Source organism: Caretta caretta, chromosome 2 (genome assembly GCF_965140235.1).
Source record: "Caretta caretta isolate rCarCar2 chromosome 2, rCarCar1.hap1, whole genome shotgun sequence".
Classification (NCBI taxonomy): Eukaryota; Metazoa; Chordata; order Testudines; family Cheloniidae; genus Caretta; species Caretta caretta.
The window spans coordinates 265266023-265289161 of NC_134207.1; the positions used below are offsets into that span (position 1 = coordinate 265266023).

Sequence of the window (23139 nt, forward strand, 5' to 3'; positions counted from 1 at the left end):
AGGAAGCTGCTGAAATCTACCCTTGTCCTTATGCCTCTGTTTGGAGTTCACTATACAGTTTTCATGGCTTTGCCATATACAGAGGTGTCGGGGATTCTTTGGCAAGTTCAAATGCACTATGAGATGCTGTTCAACTCTTTCCAGGTAACGTACCCTGTTAAACTTTCTGGGCATTTTAAGAGCAAAGTAGTGGTGTTCGGTGGGACGGAAGATGGACATCAGATGTGTTCTGTTTTGGGGGAAAGGATTTTTAGTAGGTGCCAAGTTACACTCCCAAGACTTAATGGCTCTACTTTGGTGCTGGGTGTAGTGTGTATTTGCAAACCGTGTTAGGGTACTTTGGGACAACGTGTCAGGGAAATAATTTTATCATTTGTCCACCAAAAGCCCTTGAGATCCAGGTTGGATCTTCAGCTGGGATAGGTCAAGAGAGCTGCATGGATTTAAACCCGGTGGCCTCAAAGTAGCTTATCGTAGTCCTACAAACAGATCCGCTAACATGAACTGCAGCAGCCCACTGAAGTCGAGGATAAGCAGGGGCATAATGCAGATCTGAGTGCAGGATTGGGATCTTTTAGCCAAAATGAGTGCAGCCATATGATGAAAATTGTGTTACATGCCCACTGCACAGCCCTCCCTTAAGGACAACCTACTGATCCATGGTTTAAAATCTTAAGTGACTGACTAGCATGGCTGACATGAAGCTGGGAAGGTAGAGCTGGGCTCAGACAAACTCTGGATCAAAGGGCAGGGAAGTGCAGATTCAGACGGGACCTGAAATGGGAGGACCTGGCCTTTCGTTCTTTGCACACCCAGAACTCCCATTTGAGTGCAAAGGGAATGCATGACTGGGTCCCAAAACTGGGTTCTCATCTCATCTGATCCTGGATTTCCCACATCCCAACTGACTGTCCGAACACTGGGCTATGCAGTCAGTCTCTCCCCACCTCCCCCCAAATATTTATTTATACAAAGTGGAACAGCTCCAACAAGCATGTGTGAGAAAGCTCCACCCCAGAGTAGTCCATAGACGCAGCGATTAGGACCTAGCAGACTGAGATTAGGACGCACTCGCTTGGGACCTAGCAGACTGAGGTGCAAGTCCCTGCTCTGCCTGGTTCAGAGTAAGGATTTGAACGGACTTCTACCTCCCCGCAAAGGGCCCTAATCACTTGAGCTAGGGGATCTTCTTAGAGCTCTAGGTTTTTCTGCAAAAAATTTCTAAAGGTTTTGGGTTCATCCTGATGCGAAATAGGAACATTTCTGAAAGCTTGAAAAATTTTCCCAGGGCAGGAAAATGACCTGGGACAGTGGTGAGCAACTGCTCTTCCAAAGCCTTTACAGGACATCTGCAACAGGAAACAAATGTTCATTTTCTGCCACAGCCCAGAACAGATGTGCCAGCCAGCCAGTGCACATAGGATGCGTTAAATGCGGGTTAGCTGATAGCCTGGAGGACAGTCATTAATGGTCACCTGTTTCTTGTAGGCTGCTAGACAATAGGAGTTTTCCTGGTTTGCACTGGTTTTTAGCTGGGGTAAGCTGGTTTTGCTCCATTGCCATCAGTGAAACTATGTGGATCTGGGCCACGGTGTCAGTGAATAGACATTGAGATGCAGCAGGATAAATGTTAATATGTTGTTTCATCTTCTTTCCAGGGATTCTTGGTTGCCATCATATACTGTTTTTGCAATGGAGAGGTGAGTGTCTTTGGTTCTCAATGATCCTATTTCATTAGAAATAGAGTCCAAATATCTACACTCAGCTAGTCCTCCTGGGGTTAACTCTACTGAGGTCAATGGAGTTAGGCAAGCAGAGACTTAGACCCTTGGTATAGAAATGTCTCCACTGCTTTGTGCCTTTCATAGTCATTTCCCCCTGGGCAAAGCGGATCTAAAATGCTGCCAAACGAGAATTCATTCAAACTGGGTGTAAATCATGACTGTTCTGATCCGGTAACGTTTTGCACCCCCTCTGCACCAGGGTAAATGAGAGCACCAGGGACAAGATGGTGGAGAATCAGGCCTATACTATCTGAGCCATTTAGGGGAAGATTATTGGCAGCCCAGATGGAAGAGCCTCCCACAGCAGCAATCCCTGTGCTATGGGGAACTCCAGATCTGCTCGCTTCCTCCCCGCTTGCAGATTTTTGGAGGCAGGGAGGCCAGGGCCCCACTCTTTCAGCACAGGGGGGGTGAGACACATCAGACACATTAGGGTGAGCTGTCGGGTCCATCCAAATGACTGGAGCAAAGTAGGCACTCTAAGGCCTGGTCTACACTAGTTGGGGGGATCAACTTAAGATACGCAACTTCAGCTACGAGAATACCTAAGACGTATCTTAGGTTGACTTACCTCGCATCCTCACAGCACAGGGTCAACTGCTGCCGCTCCCCCATCGACTCCACTTCCACCTCTCGCCATGGTGGAGTACAGGAGTCGATGGCAGAGCAATTGGGGATCGATCACTAGGTAGTGTAGACGTACCCTCAGAATCATAGAAGTGTAGGACTGAAAGGGACCTTGTGAGAGGTCTTCTAGTCCAGTTTACTGCATTCAAGACAGGGCTACATAATAACTAGACCATCCCTGACAGGTGTTTGTCTAACCTGCTCTTAAAAACCCTGCAGTGACGAACATCCCACAACCTCCCTAGGCAATTTGTTCTAGTGCTTAACCACCCTGACAGTCAGGTAGTTTTTCCTAACGTCCAACCGAAACCGCCCTTGCTGCAGTTTAAGCCCATTGCTTCTTGTCCTTCATGGACAAGGTGAGATTGTGTCTGCCTTGGCCCAGTCTTCCCGTGGCTTCTGGGAGAAGCTCTGCTGCCCTCTACACAGGCCTATATAAGTGCCACTATGATCTTGACCTTGAAATGTAGCCCACTACTTGTTAATGTTGAGTTACTTCACCAGCCTCTAATCCTTCTGGTCACTCACACTCTTGTCCTGCATCATCAGCAATGCCCACTCTGGGGGATTGTTGTTTGTAGTTCTTCTTGGAGCAGCAGGAAGCGCTCAGGTGGAGTTGAATCACCAGGCTGCCATTTTACCCTTTGGTAAAATGCAAAGGGATTAAGGCCAGAATGGACCACTGTCATCATCTGCAGCATAACACAGGCCAGTGAACCTTACCTGGTGATTCTTACATCAAGCCCAGTAGCTTGTGTTGGAAATAGAGCGTAATCATTTAGAAAGACATCCAGTTTCAATGGAAAAACTCCAAATGACAAGAATCCACTCCATCCCTCGGTGAGCTATTCCAACGGTTAATTACTGTCTGTGTCAAAAATGGCCATATTGTTTCCAGTTGGAACGTTGCTGACTTCACCTTCCAGGCATTAGATCTTGTTTTGCTAGATTAAAGAGCCTTCTGCTACCCAGTACCTTCTCCCTGTGTCAGTACTTAACAGACCATGATCAGCTTGCTTCTTCACATTCTCTTTGATAAACTACCTATAGACTGAGCTCCCACAATCTCTCATGATAAGGCATATTTTGCAGATCGCTCGTTCTTCTTGTAGATCATCTCTCCAGTTTTGCTGTTGATATTGCCATTCTTTGGAGAGGGTACAAAACCCAGGCCTTGCGAACTTGTAGCCATTCAAAATCCAAGGGCGTTTGTTTCTGGAGAGTAGAGGTGTTAACCCAGGCATCCTGGCCATGTTCCAATCTGGATAATGACTTTCTGCCATCCTAAATCTCCATATTAGTCTAGACCAAGTGCTTGATTTAAATACTAATGCTGCAATGGGACCCGAGGCAAAGAACAAAACTAGTGGCCTAGCTAAGAAAGCCTAATGGAGAAACATTCATCATGGCCTGATAGCAACTGCCATGTGGCATGGTAAAAACATTCACTCAAGATTAAGAGATTCCAAGGTCAGATGGGACCACTGATTACTGCACTGTGTGTTACCGATGCTGGCTCTAAATTAAGGGCTGGGTGTTGTTGGCTGGTTGGTTGATTGGCTAGGTTTTGGGGGGGGGGGATAGGCTTGGGTATGGAGAACAAATGATTTGAATGATCCTAATATATCAGAAGTTTACTATACTATTTGAAAAGAGTTTGCAGTAAGGAAAGGTAGCTTCTTTTGGGACCGAGCCTTTCGGCATTTTAGCTAGCAGGCAGTGGTTTGGTTGCTTACGGCTCAGATAGGACTCCAGATAGACAGCTGGGAAGGGAAATCTGGAGGGGAAGGTCACGCATCTTCCACAGCAGTAAGAGATAAAGTGAAGGAGAGAGAGCACCAATCAGTTAGGGACACATAATGGGGCCAGATCCTTAGGTGGTGTAAATGAGTGTATGTCCACCAAAGTCAATCCAAAGTCCATTGAAGTCAGGGGAGCTGTGCCACCTAAGAGATGGGAAAGACCTAACAGGCCCTCCAGTCCATCCCAGGCTGCCACTTGGCCCAGTCGAGTGGTAAATGGTGCAACCAGCGGGACTTCCACCATTTCCCTCAGCAGACCATTCCAAAGTCTCATTTATCCTGCCACTAAGGGGTGGTTCATGATATCCAGCATAACTATCCCTTTGTCCCCATTTGCTTCCCATTACTACTAGTAATCCCCCAGCCATCATCTCTATCTACACTACCTCCTTCTGCAGCCCAGTCACCAGCATCATCCCTTTATTCCTCACTCATGATCTTCCCTCTCTTTTCTCTCCACCTCTTCAGGTTCAAGCTGAAATAAAGAAGTCATGGAGCAGGTGGACTTTAGCCCTTGACTTTAAAAGGAAAGCACGAAGTGGGAGCACGACATACAGTTATGGACCCATGGTCTCCCATACCAGCATAACTAATGTAACCACCAGAGGGGCACTTGCCCTACATCTCAATACGAGACTTGTTCCGGGTGCCCTCAACGGACACCGAAATTTGCCAGGCTATGTCAAAAATGGCTCAATTTCCGAAAACTCCATGCCTTCTTCTGGGCCAGAGCAGTACAACAAAGAAGAGGAGTACCTGAATGGCTCTGGACTTTATGATGGAGACAGACCCACGGTAGTTGTTGAAGAAGAAAGAGAGACAGTGATGTAAAGAAAGAAGAAGAAGAAGAAGAAGAAGACATCTCCCAGAGAGCATTTAGAGGGCAAAAGAATGCCAGGCCACAAATCAGATGCCAAGGGTTTTCATACAGTTTCTCTGTTCTGTGGAACAAGAGGTCAAGTTATATGGGAAAAGTGGACCACAGATGTGGCCAGCTGTTGATCACACACATTTACGTAGTGGTCTAGTCTCCAAGGTGTGAATGAAGGCAGTCTTCTCCAGACCCGCGGTCCTTGTGACCTGTTGAACAACGGGGATATTCAGAGTTTACAAGGGGATGTACAAATGGTACTCTGTAGTTTCGCCTCTCGGAGAGTGTCCACAGCACAAAGATCCAGGGAATTCAACCAAGTGAAATGAGACGGTCTGGTGAGGAATGTGACATGCCATTTTCTTTCAGTGGTTCAAGCTGCCCCGGGGTGTTGCCATCACTGCTTGGTTGGGTTTGGTTTTCTCATTCATTTTAAAGAAATCTAGCCACCCTCCAATCACCCACACCAGACTGGCCGTGTCCCACTGGCCATGTCTGACAGTTCAAGAACACAGCATGGACAGCTCTGGTGTTTGATGGTTTTGCCCCTTCGTTATAAAACCCAACCCCCTTGGGGTCATTGTATGCAAGTTCCCTCCCGGAGCGGTCTTATTTCTGATTCCTTGATGATGCAGCATGCTTTTGTGGTAAATGACTCACAGCTACTGGATGCGAGTGCATAACGGGCTTCCCGTTCTCCTACCCAGAGCCCAAGTAACAAGAGAGAAGCCAGTACAATCCTAGGATTAAAATGCAAGTATCAGAATGTAATGTATTAGCTTGTCCAATCTTAGAAAAAAGCCCATTCTGTTGGCTTCTAAGTGGGTAGAGATGGAAAGGAAAGTTTGTGGCTGCCTTGGTGTGTGTGCGTACATGCGTAAAGCCAACTCAAACCTTTTCTTTCTTTCTTTTCTTTTTGGAATTTCAGGAAAATTGACTTTTTTAAAAAAATCTTTAAATTATTTTTTGTTCTCACCTCTGCATTTCCTACTTCCTGTTGGGTCTGGACAGGCCAACCTATCCTGAGAGGGACTGTTGTAGCAGTATTCCCATCTCAGCCAGGAGCAGGAAGGAGCTGGAGTTGGACAAGACCGCCTGTTCTCATGAGATGCGCAGGCCAGTTTTGCAGAGCTAAGGCATTTGGATACTTTGGAATTCCAGACTTCTGGATGCATTGCCGAACTTGCCAGAGTTTTTGTGGTTTGACCATCTAGAACACACACACATACGGTGGGCCAGATCCTCAGCTGGTGGAAATGGTTGTACAGTTGTAGCTCCACTGAGGTCATTGAAACTACCTATTGAGACCGAGAGTCCGGACATCACAGTGATTGGCCAAAAAGGGAAAACTGTAAAATAGAGTCTGCATGAATGGCAGAAAAAGGGATCAGGGAAATATTTTCACAATCTACCGTTTCCCTTGCTGGTGGATTCTGTTGATGTCCTGCTGTCACCATGGAAGTAGGTGGTGGTCATGTTCCACCACACATGGTACTTTTATCTGACTTGCCTGCCAAGCAGAAGTCAAGTGGTAAAATCCAGGGGCTAGACCTTTGGCTGCTGAAAATTGGCATAGCTTCCTTCAAGCCATTTCACACCAGCTGAGCTTATTGCCTTGTGTCTCTGTAGATGCCATGATTTAGAGCCATGAGGTGATAATGACAGCTGCCATTCCAGTGTGTGCATCCTCAGAGTCTCTCAGGGGGAAATATGTCTGAGGCAGGCTAAATTCCTTCTTGGGCTCCCAGTGCCCCCAGGTGAGCTGTGGTTTCTCAAGCCTTGATCCAGCCCATAATAGTACATTTTGGAAGTGCTTCCAGTACGTGAATCCTGTTGGCCCCATATAGGAATCATCTGGCTGCAGTCTAAACACAGTCAGAAAGAGGTGTCATGGCTGGGTGCAATGATCCTGTGGGGACCCAAGGGTGCACCTATCAGATAATCAACTCTCTGTCCCTATCTTTCAGAGCTGAGCTGGTGAAGCCCGCTGACTGGTGGCTCAGAGACGTATCCATGCCACCGGAGGTGGACTAATGAATCCGCTGCTCCTCTCAGGGCTTAAGACCTTCATTCCCAAAGCTCCTGTCTTGATGGAGTCTGTTGGGGGCCCTGAGAAGAGCAGCTGGTACCTTGACTCGACCTCAAGTGTCCTGCACCTGCCTTTGTACCACCTCTCAGGTTAAGACATGATCCAAAGCCCAACCAAGCCCATGGAAAGACTCCCATTGCCTTTGCTGGGCTTCAGATCGGAACCTGGGATGTGGACTGTGGTGATTAAGAGGGCGCCCCCCGTAGGGCTCTGAAGGAACTGTACTCCCCATTTCAGGTATAAATGTTGGAAGGTGACAATATTTATTTTTGATGTTTGTTTTTGTTTTGTGTGGTTAGAATAAGTCCAAATATTCTTAGCAATTTACCACCAAATGGCAGCTATTGAAATGTCAGGTCTCCAAAGGGTGAATCGGTTTGGTTGTGGGGTTTGTTTTTTTTATAATACTATGCAGAAATTAAGTAATCTTGCGAGGAAAAACGGATGGACTGAGTGAAAGTCTGGCACTGAGAGCAAGCCAGCATTGCATAAATCTGGGTCAGTCTGAAGCGCTCACTGCTTGCATCTTAGCCATATATGCTGGCATATCTTCTGGAGGAAGCGGAAGTTATTGCCAGTCAGCTGTCAACATGTGTACACTTGAGTTATTTAGCATCCCATTGAGTCGAGCTGCCAACGTGTAATCCCAATTCAAGAGAGAGATGCATTAAGTATGCTGGCTCTGGCTTGCCAACCCTTGCATGGACCCTTTCAATCTGCCCCCCTCCAATCCCCAATGGACATGTGTTGTGCTTAAAACCTACCAAGTGGAAGGTTGACCCTTGTGACTGTATCACTCAAAGAAAGAAATTACTTAGCAACGTTTCCTTACTGGTGATTCATGATTTACTCGTGTTTGCTGAAGATAGCTCGAGATTAATAACGTGATTGGAAATCATTTCGCAAAGTTCAAGTAATTAACGAGAGCTATGAAATTAATTTATTTGTAAAGACAACGTGTATAATAAATAAACGTAAAATTGTCACTGGATTTAATGACCAGAACCTGCTGTCAGTTGCTAAACATGACCAAAAATTACATGGAGATGGGGAGGGAAATCTATTCTTAATCATTTCCAACACAAATTGTATGTAATGATAGGTAATTTTTTTCCTTTGAGTGTTCATATGCATGAACAGAATTGCATGTAAGAATTAAGAACATAAAAAATGGAATTTCTCTGGTTTTAAAGCAAATCATACTGTATTGTTGTTGAATCCTATTCAAATCCTACCTGTGCTGAAAGCAAGAGTTGCAGAGAACTGAGGGTGGAGTCTTTAGGGCCTGATACAATGATGAATGAAGTCAGTGGGAGGTGTGCTTTGGATGGAGCCTATAGCATCTTGCAAAGGGGAAGAGGGGAGGGAGCCTCCAAAATTAAGCATTGTGATCCACTTTGGAGATATCGTGGTTGGATTATTGGCCAGATTAATCTGCAGTGAGGGTCTGAATTTGAGTCCATACAAACTGGGTTGATAATCTGGTGAAAAGGCTCTGCAACAATATTCTTCCTTGTGCCGTCACCATCTCTAGCTCGGGTCAAATAGTGGATGCAAGGGGGGAAATACCTAAGGGCTTCAGAACCACGAAAAGAAAAATAAGCTTTTTCTAGAGTTCAATTCTAGGACGGTTCCAAGGGGGGGACAGTTGTCCTCCTTTTTATCTGAGCCAGCTTGCACTCCTCCCTGATGTCTGTTCTGTGATGTCTTATTTGTCGGCTTAACCGTGTTGAAAAATGATCTGCAGCATTGAGCCCCTTCAGGGTTCTCTTCAAAGCTTTGCTCTTGTTTCCACTTGGCTCCCTACTCCCTTCCCTCCCATCAACAGCCATGCAATCTGAGCTCTTCACGGTTTAATCTACCTCCTCTCTGAAATACACAGAGATGTTGCTCTTCCCCTTCCTTGTGATTCTTGAAAGGCAGAAGGTGTGTTCTATGTGGGTAGTCTCCTATCATCTCTGCTCTGCATGCGTGTTTGTAGACCCCCTATAAGCTTGTTTCATCTTTGTTCCTGAGAGATGGTGTCTTTTTTCCCTATTCCTCCACTTTGTCTCATCTCATCTTCCTGGAGTTCTTACTCTTTTAGAGCCAGATCTTGTAGTCCTTACACAGTCCATTCTTGGGGCAGGTTTTGATAGCGTTGATGGAAATCAGAATTTCAAAATTTTTGGCAACAGTTTTCGATTTAAAAAAGTATCGGGGGAAAAAAAGTGATGAAATGTTTGTAAAAATGCATTCTCTTGTTTTTTTGCCGAGAGATGACGGAAATAATTTAAAATGCGGAAATTTCAAAAATTAAGGGGAAAAAATGTCTTTGTGGGTTCTTTTAACCAGCTGTAACTTCTGATACCTTTACTCAGTGACACCAAGAATGAGTCCGTGGCTTCAACCAGTGCTACTCAACGAGAGTAAATGGGTCGTTCTGGCCCTTCCTCAGCCAAAACTCCTGTTCCGAACAATGGAAGTTTCTCCTGAGAAAGCAATGTGTGAAAAAAGAAGAAGCCCTGTATGAGTCAGCCCCTAGAGGGTATGTTGGAGTAATACGTGAAGCTGCCCTGTGCCCAGCTCTGCCCTCTACTGGCTGGAGTGTTCATGAGTTTCACATCTGATTGTGCCTGTAGCTCGTTGAGCAGAAGCCCATGCTTTGGAACGAAAGCGTGTGAGGTGAATGCCCAGTGCTACAGTTTAGCTCATGGCCTAGGTGTTTCATGTGTGTTGCAGTCATGGAGTCTGGAGGTTCTTGCACAGTTCAGTGCACTTAGCTCTGGGCTGCCTCTTTTTGTCCATCTGGATAAATCAAGGTTTCTCCCTCCATCAAGTTGCTGTGTCTAGTGCATTATGTGAAGACCATGTTTCCATTCACCTGGCATCTCTTTCAGGGTGGGCTGATGGTGCCCGATGAACTGAAAGTAGATGCCAGGAAGCATTAGGAAGGAGAGGATATAAATTATTTGGAGCCTGATTCTCCATTGTCCTGTACTTTGTGTCGTCTTTGATGGCAGTGCTCAGTTAGGGTAAACGAGAATAAGGCGTCAGAAGTACATAACTCTGACAACTGAGGGGGATGTCCTCCTCAGGCAAGGGAATAAAGCCAAAAGGGGTTAAGCAAAATTAAAATTATTAATTATAATCTTCACTGAACTGCCGATTCTCTAAGCAAACACAGAGCCAAATCCATCTCTTCCCCATCTCCTCTTCTGAGTCTTGGCCTATCTGAGCTCTGATGGAAGCAAATGACAATCGGAGCAGTCTCTTCCAATTTAAACCACTCTGCGGGGAGCCAGAAAGCTTCAGTGTCCATCTCTTGGATTTCTAATCCTCTGTAAGTGGGGGTAACATGCTGCCATCTGCAACTTGTAATTGCCTGGCAGGTGGGTAAAACATTTCGTAGGATGTTGGCTTAGGTCTTCACCATGCCAGCTCTATCTAACTACACCCTCTGGGTGAGAGATTGTATTGCGCCCAGTGGTGTGTCTTGGAGACTAGATATTCCTAGATGAGACCTGTGCTGGAACCGTATTGCCATTTGACTTTTTAATTTTGCTGTTATTTCTGAGGGGTTGCCATGTTGTAGCGAGTGAGTGAAGGACCCACACAAAATCCGCATCAAGCTACTGAGCTTGTAAAGCTTTTACTACATCTCTCCACACCAAGTGCGGTTTGTAGCCTATTCTTCTAGGGTGTCTTGAAATGAGAAATGTAGCAAATTGCCAAGGAGCTGAGTCTGCAAAAGACCCTCTAAATAATGTCCTGTAGGAATGGCCATGGCCTTTTGGTTTGCCTGGAAAACATGACGATTCGTAAACTGCATGAATAAAAGGAAAGAACACGTCTATCCCTATTCAGTGATCTGGATTGTGTGGCAGCTTTTATACTGTTGTGAAATTAAAAGGTTGGCCCTATTGGACAGCAAATATGGTTGGCCTGAAAGACCACCCTGTTTCCAAAACAGCAAATCCTGCCATCTTTATAAAAGTTCACTGGCCTATCACCATGCCGTGAAACCCATTTTCTGACCTCCCTCAACATCAAAACTAGAGCTTTGGCTAGTGGGCGGAGCTGTTAGTTAAGGCTGCAGCAGAAAAGGAAATCATGGCTGAGTTGCTATAAACCCATGTGACAGAACAAGAGAGACTAAAACGTAGCTCATCTGCACCAATTCATAAAATCCTGGTGAAAGACACACAAGCCTGGCTTTGACGTGGGCTTCTTTGACAAGAGAGAAGTAGCTTAGGGTTGCCTTCTTATCTTTTCCCTTAATGGACGTTTGCCTAAAAGTTCTGAGAGGCAAGTCTGGTCTTTATGGCCCATTTGATCCTTGGTGTCTCCATTGGAAATGCCAAAAAGGCCAGTTTGGATGGAGACACCTGTCCATTAAAATTTGACTAAGATCCACCCAACTCCATTTCACAGGAACAGCTTCTGGGCTCAAAGCAACTCATAAGAATTTCTGTCTCAATTTGATTAGAAACAACAACCTCGAGACAAAAGTCTGAGTCACAGACATTGGTAATGGGTTGCAATTGAACCCTCACCCCCAAATGAATTATCTTTACAACTATCTATTAAAAGCCAATGATATCAAAGGGGTGTCCCGACCAGGTGGCCTTGTTTAGAAAATACTGCTAAATACCTTCACTAACTAACTAAATCCCTTCTCTGGATGGATGGATGGATGGATGGATGGATGGATGGATGGATGGATGGATGAAGGTTCATCTGGCTGAGAGTTTTAGAGGTTAGTTTTTCATGCAATAATATTTTTTAGCTGGACTCAGATTCATGCTTTGGCTAGAAGCCCATTCTACAGCTTTAATACAAAGCCAATTCAGAGTATCTGAAAGGAGCCATAATGGGCTTAATTCAGCATGGCAGTATTCCAGTTTCCCAATGATTTCTGTGGCATTACATCAGTGAAAAACTGAAGTACCGCAGTGCCAAATTGGTCTTTTGCTTTTGGAAGGGTGGATTTATTAGGCAAATACTGTTCTCAGGAACAGATAGTAATTAAACATTTATTTTCACTGAGCCAGGCTGATAAGTAATTATGTATTTATTTCACCGGGTTACTTTCAGTGTCATTATTATACTAATTTCTGCATGATGCCTGGCTGTCCGATCTTTCTTGAGCAGAAGGGAGTTCTCAACAGTGGATGGCATAGAAGTAATACATTGAGACAACTGGCCATTCATAGTTGGTCGCCAGGGCCAGTTAGAAAAAGGGCGTCTCTGATCTTTCAGCCACTGCTGTACGCCAGGAGTAACTCCACTGAAGTCATTGAATTACACCATGTAAAAGAGATCAGAGTCAAGCCTTCTGTTGGAGGCTCATAGAGAATTCTGTTTCATGCTGCTAATCCAATGCCTTTATTCCTACCTATGAACATTCTCTGCAAATAATTAGGGATTGGCCTAGCCACTTTAAGATTTCTACTTACTACAGCTACAGGTGGGACCCCTTGCTCTGTGATAAGTGGATCAGCTGATGTTGGTTTTTTTTTAAGAAGAAGAAACAGTGCTAGCCTCTGGAGGTTAAGCTCTTGCATTTGTATTGGAGCCAAAGCCTGTGCTCCTAAGAACATAGCGGAACAAATTTAGCCCCGAGTAACCATGCAATCCCATTTAATGCGGTCGCATGAGGTTAGACATCAGCTCCGAATCTGGCTCTAGCTTGAGGAAACATGAGCAAGTGAAAATGCTGCAGTGAATAAAGTTTAAACAAGAGTCCACTTCAATGAATAGCATCAGGGACCAGAGAGGAATATAATTCTGGCACCAGTTCTGGAGAACATACCTACACGACACTTCTGCAAGTGCCTAACTCTACGCACATGTTTAAATGCTGTTCTGAATAGAGATGGACGTGAGCACATGAGTGACTTCTGTTCTGAGCAGAGGCCTCACTCCGAGATCAAATGGCTTCTTTGGCAATATCTGTTCTTCTTTCTCTCTCCCTTCCCCCGCAAAGGCAAAGATCACTTTTTTCAACCTTCCTTTCTGTCCTCCAGCACAGATAAGAAAGATGTCCCCTGCAGCGGTCTGAGCACAAAGAGAGAAATCCAGGAATTAGGAGTTCTTGTTCTCCTATTTAACCCCCCTCTGATCTCTGGTGACTGCTTACCCCTCCACCTCTCTGGGACTGCGTGACGGTCAATAAGGCCAGATTCTCAACTGGTAGCTCTCAGCACAGATCCATTGAAGTCCATTTCAAATGAACTCCTGGCCCCACTGAATTCAATGGCGAGGCTCCCATTGACTTCAGTGAGGCGGGATGTCACGCTTTTGTTTTTGAAGAGGTAAAAGGCTCAGTATCATTATTCCAATGAACAATCTCCCCTAACCTCCCCTGCTTTGGAAAAATAATTAACACAAGCTTTGAAGTAGCCCAGAAAGCAGAGCGGGAGGGAAAGTGTTAACTATAGTACAGCCTCGTTTGTCTGAAATGGGGTTTCAGAGACAGAACTTCGGAGAGGTCGGATCTCTAGTTGCGGCAATCAGGGGCAATTAGTAGACAGGTGATTCTGGATAAGGGGGGCCATCCGGATGGGAGAGTGTTTGGGAAGAAAGTGGGTTGAATACATGGTTTTGTTCCTGTCCATTGGTTTCCTGTAGAAGTGGACCCAGCTCCGCTGAAATGAAGACAGTGACCATCCATACCAAACGAGCAATGTTTCAGGTCACGGGGCGTGTGGAATGGGGAGCTAGGGGTGTGTGGTAAGATACAAGTCATTCGGTGGCTTAGTTCCCCCAGTGAGGGTCCTAATAAAGGGAAAGAATAGCACCATAGGGCAAATCTGCAACTGAGATAAATCAGCCTGGCCCCACTGACTTGGGGCTTGCCGGTTTATGCCAGTTGAGGATTTGGGTCCATATACATGTGCACACACAAGAAGCTACAGCAGGAATGCAGATGCCAGGGCAGATTGCCCTGGCCCCAGTCTACAGAAGCACCAGGCTATTTGCTTGTCTTTCTGGTGAGCTAAGCGAAACGGACAGGAGGTTATTTACCTGCTGCTAAAACCCATTGCTACTTCTCAGCAACTCCATGCTAAGCCAACAGTGGAGGGTGGCCATCGGCGACCTGATATGGGCACTAGAGAGGATCCTGACTCCCACAAGCCTGCAATGTCCTCCTCTCCAAACACTGGCTCCTTTTTCTGATTGGAGCAGGAGGGAAAGGGGCGGACGTTGACCAAGGAGCTCTTGCATTGTGTGTTGTTTTTTAGATCACATTTCACATAAAAGGGGCAGGGGAAATATAAAGGACAAAACTGTGATTTATTTCTATGTACTATTGAGACACTGCATTGTGATGTCTTCAATAATGCATATGGTTTACATTCCTCCACCTTTACTTTTCTGTATGGACCAAAATAATGACAGGAAAATGAAAAAAACCACAGGTGTATGTAAAAAAAAAGGGAATTAAAATAAAAAGAAATCTTTATTGATTTTGTGAACATTTAAGGATCTTTGTTTGTGTGCCTCTCTCTCCCTCAACCCTGAAGACACTTGTGTATTCGAGCCTGCCAGTCCATACGAACATAAGAGCGACCAGAATGGGTCAGAGCAAAGGTCCACCTAGCCCAGTATCCTGTCTTCTGACAGTGGCCAATGCCAGGTGCCCCAGAGGGAATGAACAGAACAGGTCATCATCAAGTGATCCATCCCCTGTCACTCATTCCCAGCTTCTGGAAAACAGAAACTAGGGACATCCTCCCTGCCCACCCTGGCTAATAGCCATTGATGGCCCTATCCTCCATGAACTTATCTAGATCTTTTTTGAACCCTGTTGGGTGGACCAGTGCTACATATTCCATCTGCCTAAATGTGCATGCAAAACAAGAAACTACAGTCCAGATTCTCCTGCTGGTGCAAATCAGTGTAGCTCTATTGACTTCAACACGGCAATGCCGTTTACACCAGCTAAGAATCTGTCCTTGCATGTGCCAGGACATTCCATATGATGCACCATTGAGTTTTGTAGGAACAAGTGTTGGGCAAAACTGTTCCCTTCCGCCACTGTTTAACAGTGTGCTGTGTGCGCTGGTTGGCTGTGACACTCCACCCCAGAAGTGGCTGTATTTCAGTGATGCTTTCAGGATGACAGTTGGTATGCTAATGTAGCAAGAAAACTCCGGAAGTCTTTGGTCAGGCTAAATTGCCGTTGGCTTCAGTGGGAGCTCTGGGCCCTTGGCTTTTCTGAAAACCAGGCAACTTATATAGGTGGATATACATGGAGTCGTTTGCTTGATTTTCAAAATTTCTGAGTTCCTGCAGCTCCTAACGGTGAGAAATGGGGACAGTTTTGACCAAGGACACTTGGACAAATCCTTGCTTCTGTGCAAAGCTCCCCAGACTTTTCAGTGTCCACACCAAGCAGAGACAGAACCCCACATAATTGGTTAGGTGCATGAGGAATGAATTTTCTGAAGTGCTGGGTTCTGGTCCTTGCCAAAAGGAGGCTGGATACTAAATAGACCAATCGTCTGATTCAATATAGCAACTTCAATATAAGAATGAGATAACATACTACAGAGGTCCACAGAGGAGAGCTGCCTTTGGACAGTAGGCTTCCATGCTTGCAAGGACCTTTGGAGTCCCACTGGAAGACCTAGCTTGTCTGTATTTCCACCAGAAAACCACCCTGACAGTGCTCAATGGAAGAATCCACAACACTGCCCAAATCAGCATGTTGAGCAGAAGAACAATCCACGACACACCCTCGCAACCTGCTCCATGCTTACCCTTAGAGCAGCAGGGTCCAGAATGGAAGTTAGGAGCCTAAGTGCCTTTGGGGATTTGCACCCAAGCAATTTCTGTTGACTTAATTGGAGCTGGGGGATGCCCAGCATCTCTCACGATCCAGGCCCTGAATTCCCCCGGCGACGGCAACGGTTGGTGGAAATGGACAAAACCAAGGTGAAGAAGTGCAGGTGCAGTAATAGGCTGAAACAAGGAGATCCCGCCTTGTCTTCCCTTCCCACGGCGAGCCCTTCTATGTAGCAGTGCCTCTTGCTTCTATTATTCTCCTCGTGTGGCTGCAGTGGCTATTTTGAAAGATGCACTCATACCAGCTGATATTCTTATGTTCTCAATATCCTGTAGGCGTCTCTTTCCATTCAGAATTATGCCATGCCTTCAGTAAGCCGGGAGCAAACAATGCAGAGTGGCGTCTCTGGAACGCTCCAAACGCTTAGTGTAAAAGCCCTAACTCGAGATGAGCGAATGCTAGTCTATGTGAGTAACACACGCAAACACTGCAGCATCCAATTGATGGGGGGGTGCCCTGCTTCGCAGGCCTTTGTCCCAGTTCGCTGGAATTCCTGATCGACAAGAGGCATCCGTTAGGGACTCAAAATGTTGCGCCTTCCTTCCTGCCCATCTAGAGTTCACTGTTATGCAAGTCTGGCCTCAAATGATTATATTTATATTATGGACATTCCCAGAGACCCCAACTGTAATCAGGGCCCCGTTGTGCAAGGTGCTGTACAAACCCAGTAAAAGTCTCTCTACCCCAGAGACCTGACAATCTAAATAAAGAGGCTTTTCACCACCCCCACCCCCTGAACTGCGTTGAGATGACATCGCACCAGAGGAATCCAGTGGCAATGGCATTCTGCGCCGGCTTGTGCTCCTGCAGCATCAGCCAGCGGAGGCACGCCTCCAAACGGCACAGGGTGGCCAGGTGCCTGGTTTTTGACTGGAAAGTCCGGTCAAGAAGGGGATCTGACAGTGTCCGATCGTATCTACTGACTGGACACCTGAAGTCCGGTTACTGCAGGCAGGGGAAGCGGAGAGGCGCCGAGTCATCAACCGCGCCAGCCCCTACTTAGCCGGGGCCACCTCCTACCTGCGTCGGGTGGCTGCAGCTCCCTGCCCTGGCTCAGCAGGCGAATCCCTCCCGACCTGGGCAGAGGTCGGGAAGAGAGGGCAAGAGCAGCGACCGATGGGGGCAGGGGGAAAGAGGCGTGAATGGGGGGAGGGCCTCAGGGGGAGGGGCAGGGCAGGAGTAGGGCCTTGAGGGAAGAGGCGGGGCAGGGGTGAGGCCTGCCGGGAAGGGGCGGGGCCAGGGTAGGGTCTCGGGGGAAGAGGTGGGGCAAGGACAGGGTCTCGGGGGGGGGGGGAAGAGGCGGGGCACAGGTGAGGCCTGCAGGGAAGGGGCGGGGCAAGGGCGTGGTCTCAGAGGAAGGGGCGGGGAAGGGATGGTTCCAGCACTCCTGTTGGAGTGTCCGGTTTTTAAATACTACAAGTTGACAGCCCTAGATTCCAAAGGGGTCTGAAAGGGTTGCTAACGCAAATTTGTTATGCTGAGCCAGTATGGGGCACAGGGAGATGAACCAAGATCTGCCTCTAACGCTCACACTGGGTACCATTCTTTGAGTGCCGTGTCAATCACACGCAGGTGTCCTAATTAAGCAGACTGATTGTGCCCATTCCGCACAAGCCTTGCTAACCTGCAGCTGGTTCCATGGGAACTGACTTCATTCCGCTCAGGGCCTGCTGTGGGATTGTGCCGGGGACAGAGGCAAGGGAGAAGCTCGTGCCACCTTGCGCACCCCCCAAGCTGAGCCCAGCCACAAACACAGCCCTTGTATAGCTGGGCCCTAAGCATATTCCCTGACGCTCACTCACCCAGCACAGCGAGACACCTAGGCCCTGAGCCCCAAAGGGATGTCAGTGTCTTCTTACTCCCATTGGTGTCCAGGAGAGTTCGGTGAGGCTCTGGTGCTCTAGTGATTGTGCACAAGCATAGGGCAGACCTTCCAGATCCTTCCACATCTGTGAGAGGGAAGCGCACCGGGGAACAGCGAGGCAACAGCAAATCGCACAGGTGGAGCGTTTTCCCTCTTGTCTTTTTCACCTCCATTCCTGACCCTGCACCACAATCATAGAATATCAGGGTTGGAAGGGACCTCAGGAGGTCATCTCGGCCAACCCCCTGCTCAAAGCAGCCTGATGCATTGCTCTGGCCACTTAACTCAGCTGCTTTGCTGTGGCCTATTGGCTAGGAGGCCGGAGAGGCAGCTGTGTTGAGGGCCACAGGGCGTTGCTGCTGACACAAAAACACAACAGCCAAAACGCCATGCTGAGCAGGCTTTAAACAGTCAGGACACTAGGAGGTGCCAGCCCAGATGGGAGCTACTGAAACCCACTGCCCAGTGTGTATTACAGGGACTCTGTGTGTCTGCTCCACAGAGACTGAGCGTCTGTTACGATACTGTACGCCCCCAGGGCATTAGCCCAAACTGTACTCGTGCATGCATTCGCCTCGAGGGGTTCCCCGTCCAATCCCTGCCGTTCCCGTCATGTTGACAGAACAAGGAGCCAGGGTCTCAAGTTGCAGTGGGGGAGGTCTAGGTTGGATATTCCGAATCACTATTTCACTAGGAGGGTGATGAAGCACTGGAATGCGTTACCTAGGGAGGTGGTGGAATCTCCACCCTTAGAGGTTTTTAAGGCCCGGCTTGACAAAGCCGTGGCTGGGATGGTTTAGTTGGGGATGGGTCCTGCTTTGAGCAGGGGGTTGGACTAGATGACCTCCTGAGCTCTCTTCCAACCCTAATCTTCTATGATTCTATGCCCACAGGAGAACCCTCTAATCCCTCAACATGGAGTGCAGGAAGGGGAGATGCTCAATCCATGCCCAGCATAGAGGAGAAATTCAGCCTCCACGACCACACCAGGGCTGGCAAAGGAGGGTGGCCTGCTAATCAGCCCCGCAGATATGTGTTTTTTTTAATCCGTAGGCTACTAGCCAATTCTAAATTGTTGAACTTGTTAACATCTGGCTACATTTGCCAGCTGGCCAGTTTTTCTACTGGCTTGTCAGTTGCTGGTTGCCATGTGCCCAGTTGGGGTTTTTCTCCCCACTTGTAACTTACAAGAAACTTGCAAGCGGCATGCAAGTCACATGGCTGCTGGAAGCATCATAGAATCATAGAAGATTAGAGTTGGAAGAGACTCAGGAGGTCATCTAGTCCAACCCACTGCTCAAAGCAGGACCAACCCCAACTAAATCATCCCAGCCAGGGCTTTGTCAAGCCGGGCCTTAAAAACCTCTAAGGGTGGAGATTCTACCACCTCCCTAGGGAACCCATTCCAGTGCTTCACCACCCTCCTAGTGAAATAGTGTTTCCTAATATCCAACCTAGACCTCCCGGACTGCAACTTGAGACCATAACTCCTTATTCTGTCATCTGCCACCACTGAGAACAGCCGAGCTCCATCCTCTTTGGAACCCCCTTTCAGGTAGTTGAAGGCTGCTATCACATCCCCCCTCATTCTTCTTTTCTGCAGACTAAACAAGCTCAGTGCCCTCAGCCTCTCCTCGTAAGTCATCCCGCGCCACGTGCCAGGCCCTCAACAGTGGCTGAGGTTCCTGCTCCTCTCAGCACCTAGGTCGGGGAAGCAGGACAGACAGACCGAGGCTCTCCAACAGGGACATGTAGGGAGCAGAGACAGGGAGTGGGGGAGGCAGGGACAGTAGGGGCTCTCTCCAGGGCTGAAGCTCCTGGGAGGGAATGGGTGTAGGGGCTTATGGGTCGGGGTGGGGGTCAGGCTGGTGAGGGGATGCTTGAAAGAAGAGAGTAAGGCTGGGGGTGGGCAGTGGCAGGTTTTTCCTTGAGTTTGGGCAGTGGCAACCCTGGAGCTGGCCATTCCCTATACCTCAAGCTGGGAACAGGCGATGGACACTGGGAAGGGCACAGAGCCTATAGGACCTGAGTGAGGAGCCCTGGGCAGCAGGCATGAAGAGGGTGTATTAGCCCTCTGCTGGTGTCTGGGCGGGGGTGTTACAAAATGAGCTGGGCCTTTAAGAGCAGCATGCGCCAAGGCGTCCCCTGTGCCTAGGTTTCATGATGGAAGCAGCCTGGGAAGGGTCACAGGACTGAGGAATATAGATGGCTGGGAGACCCTTTTAGTTAGACTCTGCCTTTGCCAGAGGGCCAAAGCTCCCGACCTGGCCTCACAGGCTGAAGAAACCCCAGCCCACTCAGAGGGAAACTGAGGCACGACAGCATCAAGGAAGGCAACCCGCACCCTCCCTGGCGCTGGGGAGCTGGTGTGCTTTGGAACTGGCAGGGAGGACTCTGGGACAGGGGTGGGAAGTGGTACTACCCCCTGAGCAAATGAGGGATGGAGACTGAGCCTACCTGAACCTGGCTCTCTGCTTAGTCAGATAGGATGAGCGCAAGGGGTTTAAACAGGCACCCAGATGCCACTCCATGCCCAGTCAAAGGCTACCGCAGATAATGTCTCTTTTAGAAACAAGAGGTGGCTTAATGAAAATGGGCTGGTTCGACCAGGCTGCCTAGCTCGCCGCGGTGTCACCTCATTTAGTATTGCCAGCCCCACTTGCTCAAACGCCAGGAGGCAGGCCCTCAGCCATCACCAGATTTTAAAAATAAGAAACGTTGGGTGTTTTTCGGCATCTGGGTTTTGAGCCTATAGGGGTCACATTTTCAAGCTTTTCTGAGAGATGCCTACATTTAAGGGCAGAAGGGGGTCCTCATGATCTTATGTCCACAGAACCTCACCCACCCTGTAGCAGGCCCATAATCTCTGGCTGAGTCATTGTTTAAAGTCTTCAAGTTACAGAGACTCCACCGGTTCCTCTAGTTCAAACCAGAAAGTACCCCTGTGCCCCATACTGCAGAGGAAGGAGAAAGCTGCCCCCTCCCCCAAGATCTCTGCCAATCTGATGTGGGGGACAATTCCTTCCTGACCCCAAATATGGTGATCAATTAGACCCTGACCTTGTGGGTGAAACCCATCAGCCAGACACTTGGGAAAGAATTCTCTGAAGTTACTCAGAGCCCTCCCCTTCTAGCGCCCCGTCTTTGGCTGTTGGAGATAGTGGCTAATATTTGCAGGGCATTGTAGGGTGTCTCCTCATAAACGTATCAAGCTCAGTCTTAAAACAGGTTAGGTTTTTTTGCCCCCCCCCCAACTTCTCTCCTTGGAGGGCTGTATCTGTGCAACTGTGACAGCTTACTATTGTTTTAAATGAGAACTCGTACTTCCGTAACAGCATGACTCCAGGAGCTGGGACTTTAAGAAAAACACCAAATAGCAGCAGACTTGCAACCTATTCTGTCATGTCCAGGGTCAGCTCCAGCAAGCCTGTGGCCTCCTCTGTCTTCACTGCAGCCACTTGGACCTTCACGATGACCACAGTAGGTCTCAAAGTGGTTTGAAAAAAGCAGGGGGGTGGGGGGAAGGGTAGCAGCTTTGATAACACGGAGCTGGAACAGTTCAAGGGCTGGAAGTTTAAACTACATACCTTCAGACTGGAAATAATGCACATATTTTTAACAGTGAGAGCAATTAACTATTGGAACAAGTTACTGAGGGTGGCGGTGGATTCTCCATCACCGACCATTTTTAAACCATGCTTGGATGTTTTTTCTGAAAGCTCTGCCCTAGGAATTATTGTGGGGCAGGTCTCTGGCCTGTGTTGTACAGAAGGTCACACTAGATGCTCACAATGGTCCCATCTGGCCTTGGAATCTAGAAATCTATTTGCTTAAAGTGTGCCCCTCAGCAGCCTGGTTCTATGCTAATTTTATTCCTTTTACTGGGTCTGCAGCCACCCCCTCCCCCTTAAACACGGGCAGTGCTAGAACCCAGGGTCTCCTGCACCAAATGCACCGGCCTCGCAGAAGAGCTGGACTCAGCAAGCCGGTTGCTGTGTATCACAATAACTCTACTGAGCCTGCTCACTTGTGAACAATGCTACATAATCATGTGACAATAGGTGGCATGCATCATATTAACTCTGTGTGTGTGTGTGTGTGTGTGTGTGTGTGTGTGTACATACTATATACACATCACTTTTGTATAGCACTCCCCTACTTCTTGGGTTCAAGGGGACTCTTCTTTAGCCATTCACAGTATAGGACCTATGACCCACAGTTGAACAGTTCTGATTCTATCCAATAGAGGGCAGTGCACATGTAAACACTTGCCAATTCCTTACATTCCTTTGAAGTGATGATTCCCATTTCATCCTGCTGATGACTTATTTTTTTTTTGGATAGTGTATAGTGGCCCAAATCCAGTGTCGGGCCCCATTGTGCTAGATGCTATACAGAACAGTGATTAACAAGACACTCCTGGTCCATAGAGCTCACAATCTTGGGTTGTGTCAAACCACAATAGGTGTACAAAATGGACATACAAGAAAGTTATTGGGGAGCAGTAAAAACAAGCCTTTCTTTTTTGCACAATAAACGGTAATCTCAGCTCACCACCTGCCTCGCGACTGAAGGTTCCAAAACATTTGTGTTTTCACTCTCCGTAGAAATGCTCTGTGGTGAGTTTTTCCATTTCTGTGTGCTCCATTTGCCTGGACACCAAAGAGATTAACATGGAATATTAGCTCCCAAAGCACCGTCATCTGTCGTGGAAAATTGAGCTCTGCTGTAGCCAGCCAACCTTTGTGAAATACAAAAAAATAAACCCCGAACTATGTCTGTTTGGAAATGCTATCCCTTGGAAAAGTAGATGGGTTTATGCTTGCCAAGTGCAAACAGCTGTCTTTTATATCTACTACCATATAAATTCTTTGTAGGAGAAGCCCTGGATGGAGCCATGATGGGTTATTTATCTGAAGCAGCAGGTGTATCCCAAATTATTTTACGAATGGCATGTAATGGATCACTCATCAGCTTCTAAAATGCAGCTACCTATGGAGTGGAACATTACAGTAATTCTCCACCAATAACGCTATTCAACACATCTATTTTAGGCATTTATATGTCCCCATCACCATTGTGTCTGAGCATCTTACACTCATGAATGTATTTATGAGGTAGGGAAGCGCTGTCATTCCCCAGTTTATATATGGGGAACGGAGGCACAGAGAAACTGAGGCATAGATCCCCAAAGATATTTAGGTGCCTAACTCCCATAGGAGTATACCTTTGAGGATCTGGACCTCCGTGGGTATATAAAAGACCCACA

General features: G+C 47.4%; 1 protein-coding gene across 4 annotated transcripts in view; it reads left to right on the forward strand.

Moving 5' to 3' along the window:
* The window catches only part of PTH1R (parathyroid hormone 1 receptor), a 186551-nt gene extending 171911 nt beyond the window's left edge, over positions 1 to 14640 (forward strand). For all 4 annotated transcript variants that reach the window (XM_048837362.2, XM_048837359.2, XM_048837361.2 and 1 more), the window contains 3 exons: positions 3 to 144; positions 1659 to 1700; positions 4682 to 14640. In XM_048837362.2, coding sequence (XP_048693319.1) covers positions 3 to 144; positions 1659 to 1700; positions 4682 to 5044 — 547 coding nt within the window. In that variant the 3' untranslated portion in view covers positions 5045 to 14640. The remainder of the gene's footprint in view (positions 1 to 2; positions 145 to 1658; positions 1701 to 4681) is intronic.
* Positions 14641 to 23139: the final 8499 nt, after the last annotated feature.